The sequence below is a fragment of the Scomber japonicus genome, chromosome 1 (genome assembly GCF_027409825.1).
Source record: "Scomber japonicus isolate fScoJap1 chromosome 1, fScoJap1.pri, whole genome shotgun sequence".
In the NCBI taxonomy this organism is placed as follows: Eukaryota; Metazoa; Chordata; class Actinopteri; order Scombriformes; family Scombridae; genus Scomber; species Scomber japonicus.
In genome coordinates, this window is record NC_070578.1 from 9,855,128 (window position 1) to 9,874,195 (window position 19,068).

Below are 19,068 nucleotides of genomic sequence, written 5' to 3' on the forward strand. Positions count from 1 at the left end.
CAAAAATTGTTTTAATCCAAGTAACTACAGAGTTCTACCAAAAAGTGAAAATTAAGGCCATAATCTAAGATCCCAATTGAAGCCTTCTTTGTTCCAATACATAATTGATTGCTTCTGTTTTCCATCCCTTTCAACTATGTTGCAAAATATTTACTGATCAAATCTTTTTTTAATAAAATCTTGGGCTTAACCTTCCAAAGGAGCTATAGAAATTCTGTCGCCCCACTGAAAACAGCTTTGTCCAAACTGTTACACTCTTTAATCCCTGGGATCTTCTAGGCACCCAGCTCTGGGCACCTTGAATCATTCAAATTCCTCTTTCAGTGCCCCTTGTGGAGATGTACCAGTTAAAAGATCATGTTTCGTGTGATTAGCTGCCTCAACACTTATCCTCATAAGCTTTGAAGCTTTGAATCCATGGGGGTCTTAGAGTGGTTTGGAGCAAAATGCATTTTTTAATTTTATGGTTTTATGTAACAGAGAACAATAAAAGCTAACATAACTATTGTTTGTGATCCCATGTTTAATACAGGATTGTTTTTCCTGCGATGGATCATGTGAAAAAAGTGAAATATCTTTTTACATGGATGCCTCTGGCTTTTGGGGGGAATGGTCCTTACTGTTAAAAATGTATAAGAACCTCTGTTATCATGTTGAGCTGGACCACCCTCTTTGTTTAACAACCATCTTGTGGTAAAATCCCTAGTTCAGTCTCTGTTAAAGGACAATATCAATGGATTTTTTTGTGTTTTAGCATTAGGATAATGTCAGCAGTAATGTAAAGTATGCTCTGTGTTATTTATGGTAAATGAATGCAAAAACACTGCTAAAACTCATTCATTTATCACTGTGCCAAAACACACCTGAGACAGGGCTACTGAGGCAGGTTCAATTAAAAGCTCTCTTCTTCAATCTGGTGCCATGGCAAACTGAAACATTACACATGACACTCAGTACACATGCGTATATGCTGTTGATCTGTCTGCCAAACTGATGTTATGTACAAGTGAGCATCATCTCTGACTGGCTCCTGTGCACAGATGCCAGATTGCTGTATGTACAAACAGTGTTTGGTATCTTTCTTTAAACTGTAATGGTGTAAAATGTTTTTTGTGTAAATAGCTGAATTTAAACATGTCAATAAAAATAGTTTACTATTTACTTTGTGGCTTGTCATGCAGCAAATAATTCTGTGTCTTGAGGTGTTTTGTTCTTAGTATTATAGCCAGAGAGGAAAGGTTACAATAATGTCTTTAACAAAAGTTTATATAGAAACACTCTCCTATCAGGACCTTTAGTGTACCAAACGTCTTTATTAATAGCTGATCAATCATTTACTAAGTCTTTGTCAATCACTTATATACCACTGATAAGAAACAACAGAGTGTGTAGAATTCTATTGGCTGGTGTTTGCCCTTTTTATGAAGTCATACAGTATAAAGGTTGGTAATCCATTAATAAATAATCACAGGTATCTCAATGTTAAATATAAAAATAAATAAACCATCAAGTGTGTAGTTGTGAATGATTTTTAATAAGTTTATTTTTTAAATAATAAAAAAAAGTATTTTGGTTCTGATGTGCATTATAGTTCTGTTCCAGTAAGTCAGGGGTAAAACGGGCATGGAAGGGAACTAAAGAAGTGAAAAGACACATTGCAGAATGCATGTGCAGTAAAGAAATTGAGAGAGAAGTTTTTGCCATTTGAAAAGTGTAGATATATTAATTTTTGAATTAGAAAATAGTGGGTGATTATATTTGTGTTCAGGTCTGGATCACCTGTTTATAATAAAACGGAAAGCTTTCTCCTATGTTAACATGTCCAGGTGTGTTAACTCTGCATGATAAGGCTGCATGAAAATGCTACAGCAGAAGTTGACCCGCTGACAGACTCTGTGTAAGATCTTCCTTTATATTTGACTGGCATCAAGAAGTACTTTCAATAAGAAGCAATGTTTCCTACTTTTCTGAGTTTTAAGGTAGATTCCAGTGGTTTATCCCTCAACATTTTATTGAAACACTGCAATTAACTAGTGCAGATAGTGGAGACACAAACTCCAGTGGTAGCAGGCTCTTGGCGCCCCTCAGTGGTATACTTCACATATATTGCATGCTCTTCACAACCTAATGTGACACTGACAGTTATTTTTTAACCATGTTACTCATATGTCAGTTCTTCTTTCACAATATTATTTGATAAATGTTTGACTAAATTGAAGGAAAATAAAGTATTTCTCAGGCAGACATGTTGAAGAAGTCTGAAGACCTTTGAGAAAACAAATTGTTTCAGGTGGGTGAAAATGTTACTACATGTGTACCAGACTAGACAGATTTTTACAACAAAGAATAGGTCTGTTCAAAGTTTTCCCATATAAGGACCAAGACTAGATAACATCTTTTACAGCCCATCTCAATCAAGCAGGTTTAGGGCAAGGCAATTACAACTGTTACACATAAGAAGTTATAGGCAATAAAAAACTGTTAATTATATGCTCATATTAAGTGTGACTATATTCAGTGGCATGTGTGATTCCTTTGTTCTTCTTAGCACATCCGTTATCTTTAGCTCCTAGTTTAGATATCGATCACAAGGATTTTGAGAGATATCAGTCATAATCTAGACACGTATAGGTCTCAGATTGGTTTGGCTTCCATACCTGTTGGACCACTGCTTAGAGCACTGATTCTCAAACATTTTCACATCAAGGACCCCTAAACTGACACAAATTAAACCACAGACTCCCATGTAACCTGATTTTGTCACACAGTCCCCCAAGGTCTGATCAGAGTTTTGCTTTTAATTGTTTTATTACAGGCAGTATATGAAATCCATGACAAAAATAGCTATAATTTATGTCACTGTGTTACTTATGGATAGCATTAATGAAATGAAATTACCAAAGAAACACTTTGCTGGAGACCCTCTAGAACTCCCCCCCCAAGGACCCCTTTGGGGACCACTAGATTAGAGGATGTTTATCAGGCTTCAATCATGTTGTAGAAATGAGGTCTCTAAGTAACTTTCCTTGAACAATAATTTTAAAATACCAACCAAGCTTTGGTAGACAGACCATAAGTAGTCTGACCTCTGTACGAGAGGGAAAGACTTCATTTTGAAGGGTTTTTTTCAGTACCGGAAGTAGTAGTTGTTATTGTAGCTGCTTTGACTTTGGTACTGCCTGCTGTACCCAAACAAGAGTTTCTGTCATATCACTTCTGTCCTTTAAATATCACAACGACTGGGCTGGACTGATTAGGTGAGTTTTATGTCAGTGTAAGCCACGAAGTAAGCGTGATGAAATAAAGTGTGTCAACCCGCTGGACGTTAACTAGTGAAATAGTCAACATTAGCAGGTTGCCCGTTAGGCTAAGCTATGTACGCTAGCTACTAATGTTAGTACCGCTAACTCAAAAGAGCACAAAAATGTCAGCAAACTTTTACAACATTTTAAGAATGTGCAGGTCAGCTGGGGCTCTTTGCGTCCAAGAAAATAAGTCCAGCACAATTTACTAAGGTGTTAATGTACTGTAAGCTAAAGCTAGCTAAGTTACAGAGATAAAGGCAGAATGACAGCGATGCTTCAGAGCTAACATTAGTCTGTAATACAACTGACAGCTGAAGGACTATTGTAAATCAACATAGATAGCTTCCTAGGCTAAGCCTTCGCTGTGTGGAATATAAAGGGCTGAATACTTTACTTAATGTCAATCTGGATTAGTTCGGCTAACGGCAACTTAATCAATAACATTCGTAGTCTCTTACAACTACAGCTGACTGAAGAGCAACACGGCCCCTGCATGTAACCTTATAGAACTTATATTAGTAACATTAACGATATATAACCATATATAACCATATATACTCACACTGACCTTGAATACTTGAAAATGTAACATATGCTTGTGTGTGTATGGTTGCAGAAAGCACAGCTATGTGTAGCTGTGTGCGGAGCTCCAGGGCTCTGTCCCCTGTCCTGCTCCCCAGGCTGCTGCTTCCACAAACGGGCTACAGATTGGCTGGCAGGGGCCTCCGGACTTCCCCCAACTGCATGGCTGTCAGTGGAGACTCCCAACTACTCCCACTGCCCAGTCAGGCCCGTGTGGTGATATGTGGAGGAGGTATTGTGGGAACATCAGTAGCCTACCACCTGGCCAAACTGGGCTGGACTGATATTGTGCTGCTGGAGCAGGGCAGGTGAGATACATGTGTGTAGTACTGGGAATATATAAAGTCGTATAGGTGGTGGTAGGGGGGTCTAAATCTCAATCGACATACAAAAGCCACAGTAGTTCAAGAGATATTACTGTCATAAAATCTTAGCTCTAAAATTTCTGTAGAGGGGTTATAAAAAAGACAGTTCCCACATTAGAATAGACAACAGAGGATCAGTGAAGAGAGCTCTGAACTGGATATTGTGCTGCTAATGCTATATTGGCTGTCCTGTTATTCTGTTGGCAGACTGGGAGCAGGAACAACCAGACTGTGTGCTGGCATTGTCAGCGTGGCCAAGCCCATCTCCATTGAGTGTCGAATGGCCAACTATTCCAACACTCTTTACCAGCAGCTGGAAGAAGAGACAGGAGTCAAAACAGGTGAGCCATATTGACATGTTCCTCATGAAGACAAAGTTTTACTGACTGTTAGCTAGATAAGTAAATTATATTATCAGCTATAAAATCAATTTTCATAAATCGATTTCAAAACAAAGAAAAACATCTCCATACTTGATAAAATATATTATACAAAAAACATCAGCTGGTAGTGTGTGTATATGTGTGTGTGTGTCTGCCTGCTTGGCTCCTCTGACAGGGAGAAGAAAACGTATGCAATTAACGTAAAAGGACCACAAATACAGTACAGTTGTTGAGCTAACTTGGCAACCAGCTCAGCACTCTGATGGTAGCCCAGTTTCTCCAAATGTAATTTCATTAAAAGCAGCGTTTAGCAATCTCATGCTCTGGCAGGATTTACACAGAATGAAACTGATACGGCACAGAACACGATACTACCATTAGGTCATGTTAATATCACATCTAATGCTTTAAAGTTTATCAGACACAAACCCCAAGTGATGTACTGGTAGGAGATGTAGACCCGGTAGAACAAAAATAATGAACGGTAATAATTTGATGAAATTCATAAGCTGTGAACACAATTTGGTTACAGAGGTGCAGTCAGTGCTTTATATTATATTATGCTTTGTGCAATTAAATAAGAAATGGTATTCATGGCATTGTATTTCAGTGCAGTATTTGTACAGTAACACAGCTGAGACATTTGGATATGGCAAACACTAGTAGCAGCTTCCAAGTCCAAGAGATAATTTGATCACACGGGTCTGTTGTTTTAGCTTTTAACAAGGCTAGAATGATGATTACCCTGCAGTGTTGACTTTTTATTACAGTCATTATGGCTGTTTCGAGCCTTGTGTAGTTTGAGACCTGCGTTTGTGTGTTTCAGGTTATGTGAAGACAGGTTCTTTGTGTCTGGCTCAAAATCAGGATCGTTTCATCTCTCTGAAGCGTCTGGCATCCAGACTCAAGTAAGTGACTGTTAAGTAATATGCGACATAGCCTGACCAACACTGACAATTTGAGACAGATACTGATATCAGTATATTAAAAAATCAGTATATTAAAAAATATGGTAATGATAAATCACCCAAGGGTCATTTTCTTTACATAAACACATACCATAGATAAATAATTTTTGGATTTGCCTTCTTTAAAGAATGTTGAATAAGATATGCCCCCAGCCTGACATTTTACAGTTGTCAATGGTCTCAGGGGGACAAACTGTCATGGTGACACAGTTTCTGAATGACCTCAAACATATCTTTGGTATTTGTGTACCGCAGTATCTTGTTACCCATAAGCCGACATGCATGATACTAGTATAGCTGTGATATAATATAATATCAACTGATACATGACGAGCTGACCGATTTATCAATCTCCACCGAGGAAACCTATAATAATTTTGTGTCTTGCTTAAAAACAACAAGACAAATGGATCACATGCTTTGACTTACCACTTTTATATATAATCACAAATGCACCCAGCCTTCAGAAGTCTAGATTTTGGCTTAGATATGCAGGACCTTTGAAAAAATCTAAGTATTAATGTGATGCCTTCATCTGTGTCTCTCTCACTCTCTTCTCAGGGTAATGGGGATCAACTGTAACATCATTAAACCGAAGGAAGTGGCCAAACTTCACCCTCTTATTAACATTCATGACCTAGTGGGAGCGCTTCACCTCCCTGCAGACGCTGTAGTGTCTCCACCCGATGTCAACCACGCCCTGGCTGTGGCTGCTGCTGGACAAGGCACGTGACTCAGACTCACAACACAACCATTGACTTCATCGTTGTTGCAAGATATATACTGTAATATTACATGTTGTGAATTGAAAGTGTTGAACGCATCCATACATTACTTATTTATTACCTCCTCCTCCTTCCATCCTTCCCCTTTTTCCCCTCTCTCATCTGCTCCTCTTCTATGTTGCTATCCAGGAGTTCAGATCCTGGAGAGAACCAGTGTTCAGCAGGTTCTGGTAGAGAAGGGTCAGGTGATGGCAGTGCAGACGGACCGTGGCTCCATTGAGTGCGAATATTTTGTCAACTGTGCCGGACAGGTAAACCTAAGAGTGGGATTATGGGATAAATATGAAGATGTCCATTTATAATTCAACAAGTCCAATAATTGTCAAATTAGATCAGAGAATTTGTGCAGGAAACTTTATAAAACATTTTGGAATTAGCCATATTTTTGCCTTTATTGCTATTAGAACTTTAGGACATCTAGGATTATATTATTAATGTGTTTTATTTCTGATGATAATAGTTGGCAGTTTATTTACTACTGTAAATTTCTGTCTCTGTTCCAGTGGGCTTACGAGCTGGGCCAGGCAAGTGAGATGAAGGTGTCCGTTCCACTTCATGGCTGTGAACACTTCTACCTCCTCACCAAACCTCTCCAGGAGCAACTTCCACCCAGCACGCCAGGTATCAGATGCCAAACAACACGTCATAAAAATGAATGATATCTCACTATCGTGCACAATTGCTGATGAATTTTGGAAGAAATTTGACACAATTATGATCGGTTTCTTGGCACATTGGCTGACAGAGAAACTCACTTCACTGAGCTACTGTAATAAGCATTTTCTAGCCTGATCCCGGTATTTCATCTAAGATAAGGGTCCTAGTTGACACACAGTGACTTAAAGTGAAATCTACTCTGTGACTATAAACCATTAAAAAAACATTTGCACATTTAAAACACCTTTTTAAAAATAAGCACAAGTAGTTTTAGCGTTACTATGATGGAGGGTATATAAATGCAAATAAGTTTAAATGCTTTTACAGTGGGACAGTTAGAAAGGGACAGAGGGTATAAGATGTGCTTCATTTATTGTTTAATTTATTGAAGTGAGCATTGAAGATGAAAATTGGTATTTGCTGTCAAAGTCAATTATGTTACTTGAAATCAGACAATTGCCAAAAAAAAGAGGAGATGGTGTAACTGAGCCTGTGTGTTGTCCACAGTGGTGATCGATATGGACGGCAGGATATACGCACGGGCGTGGCAAGGAGGCCTACTGTCAGGGGGCTTTGAGAAGAACCCCAAACCCATCTTCACTGAGGGCCGCAACCAGCTGGAGATACAGAACATGCAGGAGGACTGGGACCACTTTGGTAAATTGAGAGAGGGAGGGAGGGAGGAAATAAGGGAGGGGAGGTTGATTGAAACTTGCTCTAGTGCAGTGCCCATTTAAAACGTGCCTGTTTAAAACGGGTCAATTGTTTGGCCCCTGGCCCTACTCCAACACATTGAAAAATGAACACAGTTGATGCGAGTGAATGGATATAAACACCAACAACATGTAACAAACTGACATACACAGATGATATAAATAATAGGCTTAGTACTCTTAATAGTGAATGTTTGCTCTCTTCTCATTTCAAGTAAAATAAGTAAAAAAATAAAATAATGTTCGTCCTTGAAAAAGTGGAAGGATCATATTGGGCTCTTAGATTGTTTCTTTGGAATTGAGCCAGAGTCTCAGAGGTGATAAGACAAACTGATTTTTTTACTTCCCGTGGAAGTATTTCATTTAGTTTACACGCTTAACTACAGTCATTGTGTGTTGGTCTCTGACCATTTCTTAAACGCAGCTGACCTACGCTCAACAGTGTATCTGAAGCCCTCCTGTGTAGACACTCGCTGTTGATTTTCTAAACGTGCTGCTGATGCTGTGCTTCATGTCAGGACGTGGGGTTAGAGTCTACTATCTACACCTGTCTACTTTTTTCTCTTGAGAGCACTTTTCTCTGACTCATGTCACACCTGGTCTCTGTCTGACATGCTGTCAGCAGAGCCCCGAAGCTCTGTCCTGCCCTTGCACAGAGCAGAGTGGCTCACTGATAACTGCTGTATTCAAAGTTTATTAATTGTGTGTCCAAATTGCACCAAATTCAACAGCGCTCCCGTTGTTCCCCAACAATGCAGCAAGTGTGGAGTAGATCAGATGAACCACTCAAGAGATAAGCAAAGGACAAACATACAGACAGACAGACAGACAGACAGACAGGCAGACAGGCAGACAGGCAGACAGACAGATAAGGATTTCTTGCTTTATAGAAAGCATTTAAATTAGTTGGTTGTCATTTATTGGCACTCTTAAAATCGCAAATTTAGTTGTTTTGCTAATTTTGATACATTTTCATGTCTTTTTGATAATCTGTAGTAGAACAGAATGTGAGAATAAATTAGAATGTGACAGTGATGTCACAAGATCACATTCCATTTCTGGTCCCGCTACTTCTTGAGTCAGTTTACAAAGTTCACTCTGAGTATTCACTACGTCTTGATCGATCTTCTCATTCAGATTTTTTTCGTTGGCTACTGCTGCATTTAGCAAATTGTTCTTAACAACCAACTTCTACATAGAACTGCAAAGTCTCTGGATTTCTTTGTTGAAATCATGCTCCCGACCACATCCTTGAACCTGGTGAGAGCTGAGGCCCAGGCCGGCTCCAGCTCTGTGCCTTCAGAAGTGCTGGTTCACAGCTCCTCTCTTGAAGATGCTACTCCCCAGCTTCCTGTCCCTGCTACAGTCACTGTCAGCAGTGAACTGGTGGAGGATCTACTCATCCAGCTGATGCTGAGGCTCAACCCACTAAGGAGCTCCATTGGTGCACAGCTGGACCAGCAACAACTGCTGATGCTCTGTCTGCATTTGAGCATTGTCACTCTTCAGACCCTGAAGGGAGTTCCAGGTGTCTCTTTGGATTGGTCCCTCCCTGCTCCCCCCTGCAACATATGGAAAGCTGCTGTGCTGCTCCAAAGCAGCCTCATGAAGATATTTGGCACATCAATTCAGATCAAGAAGCAGCTGGTGAGAAAAGACCCAGTACTCCTGAACTTCATCCCTCATCACGTCGTCGATGCAGTGCTAACTAAGGCCGAGTTTACAGATGAGACTGCAGCTCCGACCCTAGCAAGTGATGAGGAGAGCCGTCTGTTCTCTCAGTTCCTCCCCGATTCTGTCAAGCAGGAAATGTTTGAGCAGTACGGCTCTTGGATCAGGTGCACAAAGGTCTTCAGCAAGGCTTTTCTCAGTGTAACAGATGAGATCATCCTGGAATACCAGCAAGGCATCACCAAGCCATGTCTGTCCACTGGAGATGTTGTGTGGGTGAATAAGAAACACCTCCTCGCCGACTTGTACGAGGAAGTGAAAATTGCAGCTGGTAACAGTTCCATTCAGCAGAACTCTCTGGCCCTCAGTCCTCCTTCAATCAACCTTAAACCACCTCAGATTGATCTCCAGTGTGTGAAACCAGATCTGATTACAGACAGAGTTTCAGTAAAGGAATCAACCATCAGAAGTGTCCTGATAGAAATTTTTAATTGTCGAAAAGAGAGCTTCTCCAAAGCACTGTTGCAGAAGGCCTTTGTAAACGACATGGTGGAGCATATCCACTTGTTGTTGCAAAAAGAGGCGGAGAAGTACTCCAAAAACAGAGTCTTCCTTCAAAACCTCAAACGCCTTGAGGACCCAAAGCAGGAAATGAAACTGAGCAAGGAACTGTGTCGTCCACTCACAATTATGCTAAGAGAGGCTCTGCCTAACACAGTGCTGACTAGAGAGGCACTAATGGAAGATGTTCATGCTGCCTTGTTAGCCTGCAACCTCATAGCCACAGAGATCCTAAACTACCTTAAGCCCACTGTGAGCTTTGCAAAAGACACCAAGTGTGGAGATGAGAGTCCTTACAACATTAATATCCCCATCAAAAGAAAAGACACAGAGACAGAAAGAGAGCTAACACAGCTGGAGCTGCGTCTGCAGGAGGAGCGAGCACGAGCTAGGGAGGAGCTCTTTGCAGAGAGTGTGTCAACTGCAGCAGCAGTGCCTGAAGAGAAAACCAAGAACCAGTGGTTATCTCTGCTCTGTAAACTGGCCTGGTGGAGGAAGACATAGATGCAAACATCCAAACGCAGAAACTTTTAGCGACTACAATCCTGCAGACATATGTATTTTAATAAATTAGTGGACGAAAAAAAATATTTTTTAAGTTGATTGTGTGTTGCACTGGGAGGAACAGGAAGGGACTTTTACATGTTAATCATGCTTTTGAAAATGATTTTTATATATAGTTAACCATGCAAACAACCAAAAACAACAAGCATTAACAAACAAAAGCATTACTAAAAGGGCCAAAAAGAGCCCAGGACACAGACAACATAAAAGAGTATATACTATTGTACTGGCTATAGTCTTATATCCAGCCAGAATGATCACTTTCCTCAAATTAATTTCTTTCTACAGCCTAATCTGAGTCTCTGCTCATCTTTTTTGTCGGAGCAAATGCAATACAGTAATGTGTGCTAAATTAACTCTGTGAAATAAATCTGTTAGCGTTTGTCAAAATCAAAATGACACTGATGAAGCAGAACTGTTATAATCACACTTGTTTAAACAAAATGCATTTATAGAAAGATGGTTGGTGGATGTTGAGGTGTGCAGTGTGCTCTGCTGCGTGCTGCTCATTCAAACAGTAGTTGCACTGGTCTTATTTTCTAGGACAAACACTTCAGGTTGCAGTGTTTTCCTGCAGGAGCTGCAGTGTCTGTTAGAACTTTGCAGATGACCAGGTCATGGTTCAGTGGGACAGCTATTTTTAGTCTACACTTCAAGCCTGACATAGACCCTCTTGGGAGCAGAGTTACACAGTTATTCATCTACCGTGATATTATGTCATTTTAATTTAAGTTTAAGTTTCGGGGCTATTTTATTCATAGCTCAGTCTGCTATGATTTTGGTTGCATTTTTTTAGGATATTTTTTTTTCTAGGCTTCAGATGCAGTGTCATTGTCTAATATGTAATTATTAATTTGAAGGTTTGTTGAATTCAGTATCTTGTATTTATTGAAGGTCTGTCTCAGCAGGTGATATTAAGTATGTGTGTGGTGCAGTAGTAACCTATAAGTAACCTTATAAAATGTTTATGTTCTGCATTTCATTGGTCTTCAACTGCAATTAATATCCTACACTTCTCTATACACACAACAACAAACAGACTCACATGCATACACCTGTCTTTCTGGCCTTGACCTCATGGTACCAGTAATCCGAGAGTCTCAGTACAGCTTGACAGGCAGCCGTAAAGACAGCAGTATGTTAGTGGCAAACCCTGAACTGCAGCCCTGTCAACTAGGGTCAACCCTGTTTATTATTTCATATTACCTCACATTGAACAGTCAATATATTACTATAAATATATACTGCTTTGAAGGTGTGAATGGAAAGTTCAGTAATGACTGGAAAATAATGAAAAGAAATCTTGAGTATTCTTTTATTATGTTGGATAATAAGGTATCAATAAGTGATTGTCAAATTAATTTAGTATACTTAAATAAAATAGTCTACATTTCTTAGTGTCTGTCTGCATTTCGTGCCTCTGGGCTTTCATGTTGGAAAACCTGCTTCACTGTTTATGGCACAACATTGGAAGAGGGCTTTTTTTTTCTTGCATTGACAATTGAGCTTTAAGCTTGTAGAATATCTTGTAATAGTACATAATTTGAGGTGGGCAAAATAAAATAAAAAGAGTATTTTAGTTTGTTTTTGTTTTTCAATAATGTTAAAAAATTCCAGAGGGGTAAGAAGACAAATGGCAAACCAGCATTTTTGGAAATGTATATTTTGGCCACCAGTTATCTTAAATGTGGTGTTGTTTGTTTGTGGTAATTATTGGATTTGAAAAACAACATATTGTTTGTGGAGACAGCACATTTTAGAGAATTCTTAAGTAGAAGATGAATATCTCACCCATGTCCTCTTCTAATTCTAGAGCCAATGCTCAGTTCCCTGCTGAGAAGAATGCCAGGTCTCGAGTCAGCTGAGATCCATCAGCTGGTCAACTGTCCGGAGTCCTTCACCCCTGATATGCGCTGTCTGATGGGGGAGACGCCGGGTGTCTCTGGCTACTATGTGCTTGCAGGGATGAACTCCTCGGGCTTGTCCTTTGCTGGGGGAGCTGGCAAGTAAGAATGGGTATAAGTGTATTTCCTTAAATGAGGCTGGGGTCTTATTTATTTTTGTCTTTAATGCTATATACAGTATATGGGACAGGGTTTAAAGTCCACAGGCACCGTAACGGATTTCAGGCATAGAACAGTTTAAATCCATATAATACTTAACTCAGTACATTGTACACATTTACTCCTAGACCACTTTTCTGGCACACAAATCTTATCTTGCTTTAATCCCTGTACAGCATATCCTAGAGCAACAGTATGTCTATAGCTACACTAGAAGTGCCATAGACTTCTTCCACACTTCTGTAAGTCTAGTGTAGACTTACAGACTGCATTCTATCTGCAGGTTTAAACTCAGAAGCACAAAAGAATTGATCTTGATTGTCTTAATCACAGTGAAGCACAAATACCATGTTAAGTATTTTGGTGTTCAGGTACCTGGCGGAGTGGATGACTTACGGCTACCCCACTGCAAATGTCTGGCCGCTGGACATCAAACGCTTCGGCAACCTGCAGAGCAGCCGAACGTTCCTGCGACACAGAGTGATGGAAGTCATGCGTGAGTCACCTCTTGTCACTGTTTGCATGTCATGCAAATCGAGAGCAGTACTTGGAAACTTCTCTAAAAACTGTTATGATTAAAGCACTTGTGTAGAATTAATTTGGACCATTTTTTAACCACAATTGTCTAAACAAATAAGCGTTTATGATATTAGAGTAGTCGGATGTTATAATGTCATAAAGCATCAGAGAATAGTTGTTGATAACATTTGTAGGAATTGATGGCAGGGTACCAGCACAATTAACATCTATTTAATTACAATTCATAATTCATAACGTGTAGTGTCTCAGTTTTGCTCTGGTATGTTTTGGTCTGACCTTTCATTGTTCGTGTGTGTGTTTGTGTCTGTCTGTCTAGCTTTGCTGTATGAACTGAAGGTTCCTCGCTGGGACTTTCAGACAGGCCGCCAGCTGAGGACCAGTCCTCTGTATGACCGTCTGGACACCCAGGGAGCACGCTGGATGGAAAAACACGGCTTTGAAAGGCCCAAATACTTTGTTCCTCAAGGGAAAGGTACAGATCACTGACCAGCAACACGCTACACTTGATCAAAAAAGTCTGATGTGAGCCTCAAAAATCCAAAATATTTTATTACATTCTGTTTTCTTTGTAAGGTATTGTTCCAGCCAGTATTCTAACTCTTTGGCTTTGTATATTTTTACATATTTTTTTGTATATCTCTGCAGATCTGTTATCTCTGGACCAGAGTAAGACCTTCTACAAGCCAGACTGGTTTGACATTGTTGGAGCAGAAGTGAAGTGCTGCAAAGAGGCCGTCTGCGTCATCGACATGTCCTCCTTTACCAAGTTTGAACTGACTGTAAGTCACGATGCAGAATTTATGAGCTCACACCCAGTCAGCTGCATGTGTTTTCCATCAGTGATGTGTTTATCTACGCCAAAACACATCAAAATGTTTTTAAAATGCCTGATTACACAATTCTATGTAAATAAGTGGCCACTGATGCAGCAGTAATGTACAGCTTCTTTTTAAATGAATACACTTAAATCCGTGACTAATGCACCCAGCGTGTTAAAGTGATTTAAGTCAAACCATGTGGTCTGTCTTGATGTCCCAGTCAACGGGGGACCAGGCTCTGGAGCTGTTGCAACACCTGTGTGCCAACGACCTGGATGTCCCTGTTGGACATATCGTCCACACCGGCATGCTGAATGAAAAAGGGGGCTATGAGAACGACTGCAGCGTGGTCCGCCTCAGCAAGAACAGGTGTCAAAAATCTAGAGAACAAAACTAAAGGCATGCAGCTTATTCTGACCATCTAAAATAACACATTTCTGTCCCCTTTCCAGCTTCTTCATCGTCTCTCCAACAGACCAGCAGGTCCACTGCTGGTCCTGGATAAAGAAACACATGCCCAATGACCCACACCTCCACCTAGAGGATGTCAGTTGGAAGTACACAGGTAAAGTAAACAGCACCTGTGCTGTTGTTGCCATCTAGTGCCCAAACAATATTATATACACCAGCATCACATATCCACTCTACATGCACTATCACTATCACCACTAGTGGACAGACATCAGAGGGACCACATGAATGGAGGGAGGGAGGGAGGGAAGGAGGGAGGGAAGGAAGGTGGTTAATTATGTGTCTAAAATTGAAATAGCAAGTACTTAAATGTCTGAAATGTAAGTAAAAGTAAACCTACATTCTTGTTGTTTTTTTAAACATAAAATACAGATAATCTCCATCCCCAATATGTACACATGGCATCTTATATTACATCCTTACCCAAATGATCCTTTTTAGATCAACTGATGAACAAAAATTGAAAGAGTTGAAGTTTTGTAATGAAGGACTACTTTCTCTGCTTGTGATCACTCCTCCTTAACAACTTGTATGCAGTGTTAAACAAGGATTACAGATATTGGTTATTATAAGTCATTCTATTGAGTTATTGTTACTTAGTTAATCAGAAGGGTTTTTTTCAGCGTTTCTAACTCTGGTCATTTTACTTGCAGCTTTAAATCTGATTGGACCTCGTGGAATGGATGTTCTGGCTGAGCTGTCATATGTTTCCATGACACCTGAACACTTTCCCTCCATGTTCTGCAAGGTATCAAACTGAGGCCAGCTGCATTAATATGAATCTAGAAATAATGATAACAGTAGTGCTGATCACAGTAGTACTACTCAGTAGTAAGAGTTGTAATAACTGTTGAAGTAGCTGCAGTGGTAGTCATAGTAGCAGCAGCAACTGTGGTTGTAGAGATGAAAGGTTTGTTCATGCCAGTTTTTTGTTCTTTGCCTTATTTTTTCCCACATTAGCAGGAACATTAACTGTGTGTGTTTATGTGTGTGTGTACAGGAGATGAGTGTGGGCTACGCCAACGGGATCAGAGTGATGAGCATGACTCACACAGGGGAACCAGGCTTCATGCTGTACATCCCAATAGAGGTGCAACCTGCTCACAAACATTTACTTCTCCTCACCTCTCCACAATATGTTTGGTAAAGGCTTTAACAAAGTGTGTACGGCTGTCTTACAAAAGTGTTTTTCTCTCCTCTCCACAGTACGCGCTGCACGTGTACAACGAGGTGATGTCAGTGGGTCAGAAGTACGGCGTTCGTAACGCAGGATACTACGCACTGCGCAGCCTACGTATAGAGAAGTTCTTTGCCTTCTGGGGTCAGGACCTGGATGCCTTCACCACCCCGCTGGAGTGTGGCCGAGAGTTCAGGGTCAAGTTTGATAAGGTCTGTTAACCACCACATAATATTAACGAGTGTGGATTCTCAATTCTGCTTTCTGAATTATAATTATATTACATTATAGCGTTAAAGTTACCATGGTGATTTTGATTAACAAGATAAAAACACATGTATTGACGCCTTTCATTCAAATCAGTTATCAGTTAGTTTCCTTCTTTAAAATGATGGAGCATGAGAGAAATATGTTTATAACAGGTAGACCATCTGCTTTGTTAGAGCCTTGCAGGCACGACAGGTGGCTCTGTACACCAGCACTGGTAAAGTTTGCCGTCACTCTCATTTTGAAAACAGTTGAACATCAGGTGTGCTGTTGGCTGCATACAGCCTTAATGTCAGCATGCTGTTAGTGAACAGACCGTGAACAGACAGCGTCAAACAGACAAGCAAGGGCTCTTTTTCTTGAACTTTTTTTTTTGTTTCCGTAACAACTTATCTCACATCTTCCTTCTCTCCTGTCCTCTTGTCTCCACCTTCCTCTTGTCTCCCTGCCTCCATTAGGACACAGATTTTCTCGGTCGTGAGGCCTTGCTGCAGCAGCGTCAGGACGGCGTGTCTCGTCGCTTCGTCATGCTGGTTCTAGAGGACCACGACACCGAGCTGGACCTGTGGCCGTGGTGGGGCGAGCCCATCTACTGTAACGGTCAGCTGGCCGGCGCGACCACCAGCAGCGCCTTCAGCTACACCCTGGAGCGCCACGTCTGCCTTGGCTTCGTGTCTCCGCCTCCAGGCCCAGACGGTCTCCCCACACCCATCACCCCAGACTTCATCAATCGCGGGGACTACGAGGTAGACATTGCCGGCCAGCGCTACCCAGCCAAAGCAAAGCTCTACCCGTTCAGCTCCCTCTTCACTCAGCAAAAACGCCGCAAGGAGGACCTGGAGCTCAGCAACCTCCAGGGGAAGTGATGCGGGGTAATAGAAGTCCTCTTGTGACTCTCCCCTTCAGTTCACCAAATCCACTCCTGCACTTACCTCGAAGTGCCAACCTATCCTCCCCCTTTTCAAAGTCCTAAATAGAGGGCTGATTGCACAATCACTCCTTGTCTCTCTAATATTTAACGTCTACATTATCTCCTTTGTAAGTGCAATATTTAAGAGGCACCAAATGCTTGAGTTGTACAAAACGCACACAGCTGCCGGGTCACTACTGGATCCAGCTGCGACATGCTCCAAACTCAAACACAGTCCACACAGTCTCAACGGCTGGTTTACTGAGGTAGTCCGCAGTTAAGTGCCTTTATCAAGGCAATGTCAACAGCAGCTTGAGGACTCTCTCATTACATCTTCTCCAGTAGTGTTTCAGTCACAGCAAAGTTTCAACACTACAAAGTCCGATGTCGTCGACTCTACCGTCATTATACAGATTGTGAATTTGCTGCTGTAAAGAATATGAGTGACGTGATGTGAAGAGTGATGTGGCCTCATTCAGATACACTATCCACTCCTACCTGTCTACATGCTATGAAAAATAAAGGAAATCATCCTTCCCTGTCAGGAGGGGAAAAAAGACGACGTGGAAATGCATCAAGAAGCCAGGCGTAATCATTAATGGTGTCTTTCGTGCCGCCCGTTACTCCTTCTCCTCCTCTTCCTCCTCAAAGCAGTCCTGTTAAAAAAAAAAAAAAAGCTTCCCAAGCTTCCTGTAAAGCCTCTTCTGATGACGTCTTTATTATCAACAGTCCCGCTGTTTTTTTTTTTGTTTTTTTTTGCAGTGTGATGAGCTTGTTGTAATGTATTCACAGTAATATAATCCGACCTGTTATTTATGTTTGGAGGTCGTTTGGAAGCAGCGTTGCTCTGTTGATGTCGAATGTGTGGCTGATGTCAGGTGATGAGGGGAAGTCTAGAAGGGAAAACTGTGAGACTGTGATCCTGAACTCGTTGGATAGAGTCCACAGATATCTTCTATCTATTGGTGATTTGATTTTTATTTTTGCCTGATCCAGAGTTTAGATGTTTGTGTAACAAAGAAAGGACTTCATTGCGATTTGAAATAAAAAACAATGTATTTTTGTATAGCTAGTGTGTATAAAATCTATTTTGAGTACTGCACATTTGTTTTCTATATAAGTTTAAACTTCAATCAGCTGTATGAATCATCTTACATACTGTAGTCAGCTGTGTAACCCCTGCACTTGTCCTTGTGATTGTGCTAAAGCTAAAGTATTTATTAGCAATGGGCTTGATGGTATTTGTAGTCTTCATGAGATAATACGCTCCTCTCCAGTGGTGAAAAGGTCAGGGAGGGCTGCAGCGCCATTAGGGATGAACCGTGTCGCCCCAAAGACACTTACAGCACTTGTGAAGAACGATGCTTGTGAGTGAATCACACATGATGAAAATAGTTGGAAAGCTTTGTGTCATTTTCTAATGATTTAGTTTAATTTAAATAGCATAATCTGACACGCTACAATTAAATAAGTAAGCAAAAGGAAAGCACTGCCAGGATGATGATACCTGCTGTCACTCTAAAATTGTTCAACATGTCTTTGGATACATATTTATTGACATTAAGCAACAGAATTAAAGTTATTAATGTCTGCTGATGTTGTTAAACAGTAAGAAAAGCCACTTTACTTACTTTTAATCTACGCGGTCTCAAACTCTTCATTTCTGCTTGTAATTTATATAATTGAAAAATTGATGCTCAGTTTGAACACCTAATATGACTCCTCTTGAACTCTGTAGCAGATTTCATTTATTTGACAGTTATCTGAAGCACTTTTACCTCTGACTGGGGAGAAAATTGCAGTAGCTACAGTGTGGAAATAGCCGCTGTGTGTAGACAACACAGTACTATTAAATGAATCTCCTTTGATAACATCTAAGGCTTTTCCACTACAAAAAGACACACTATATAATGAATGTTCAGCATGCATTAAAATCGCAACAGTCACCATTAATGAGCTGTTTGCTCTACAGACTCCTCCGCGGTAGATGATAAAACTCGGCAGTCGTCTTCTACATTTCACAACATGGTGCTGCTGCTTCTCTGTGGTTGTTATACAGATTCTTTCCTGTTTTATGCTGCTGAGCTGATCTGTAACGACCTTTCTGCTGTAAAGATATGAATTGGATGCACAGCGGCTGTCATCGTCCATGTTAAGACAGCGGTGGGTGGGTGGGTGGGGGTGGGGGGGCGGTGTATGATGCTTACAAAGGGCTAATTTTACTTCATGCTTGTATTTTACATGCTTGTCTGCAGAAAGGTGCTGATG

The 19,068-nt window shown here is 40.7% G+C and overlaps 1 protein-coding gene across 1 annotated transcript; it reads left to right on the plus strand.

Annotated features, from left to right (window-relative positions):
- Positions 1-3,177: 3,177 nt before the first annotated feature.
- On the plus strand, positions 3,178-17,888 carry pdpr (pyruvate dehydrogenase phosphatase regulatory subunit). The gene is made up of 18 exons (XM_053322649.1): positions 3,178-3,257; positions 3,922-4,195; positions 4,460-4,593; positions 5,462-5,543; positions 6,165-6,328; positions 6,518-6,639; positions 6,892-7,009; positions 7,553-7,702; positions 12,368-12,560; positions 12,989-13,113; positions 13,474-13,629; positions 13,803-13,936; positions 14,196-14,344; positions 14,428-14,540; positions 15,100-15,194; positions 15,447-15,536; positions 15,653-15,835; positions 16,349-17,888. The coding sequence occupies exons 2-18, from the start codon at positions 3,933-3,935 to the stop codon at positions 16,754-16,756; spliced, it is 2,679 nt and encodes an 892-aa protein (XP_053178624.1). The 5' UTR covers positions 3,178-3,257; positions 3,922-3,932; the 3' UTR covers positions 16,757-17,888.
- Positions 17,889-19,068: the final 1,180 nt, after the last annotated feature.

Bases quoted from the DNA above. Each gene is read 5' to 3' on its own strand.
- pdpr (XM_053322649.1), top strand. From the start codon at position 3,933: ATGTGTAGCTGTGTGCGGAGCTCCAGGGCTCTGTCCCCTGTCCTGCTC. The intron at 7,010-7,552 runs GTATCAGATGCC...TGTTGTCCACAG, and splicing joins ACTTCCACCCAGCACGCCAG to TGGTGATCGATATGGACGGC. The intron at 13,630-13,802 runs GTACAGATCACT...ATATCTCTGCAG, and splicing joins CTTTGTTCCTCAAGGGAAAG to ATCTGTTATCTCTGGACCAG.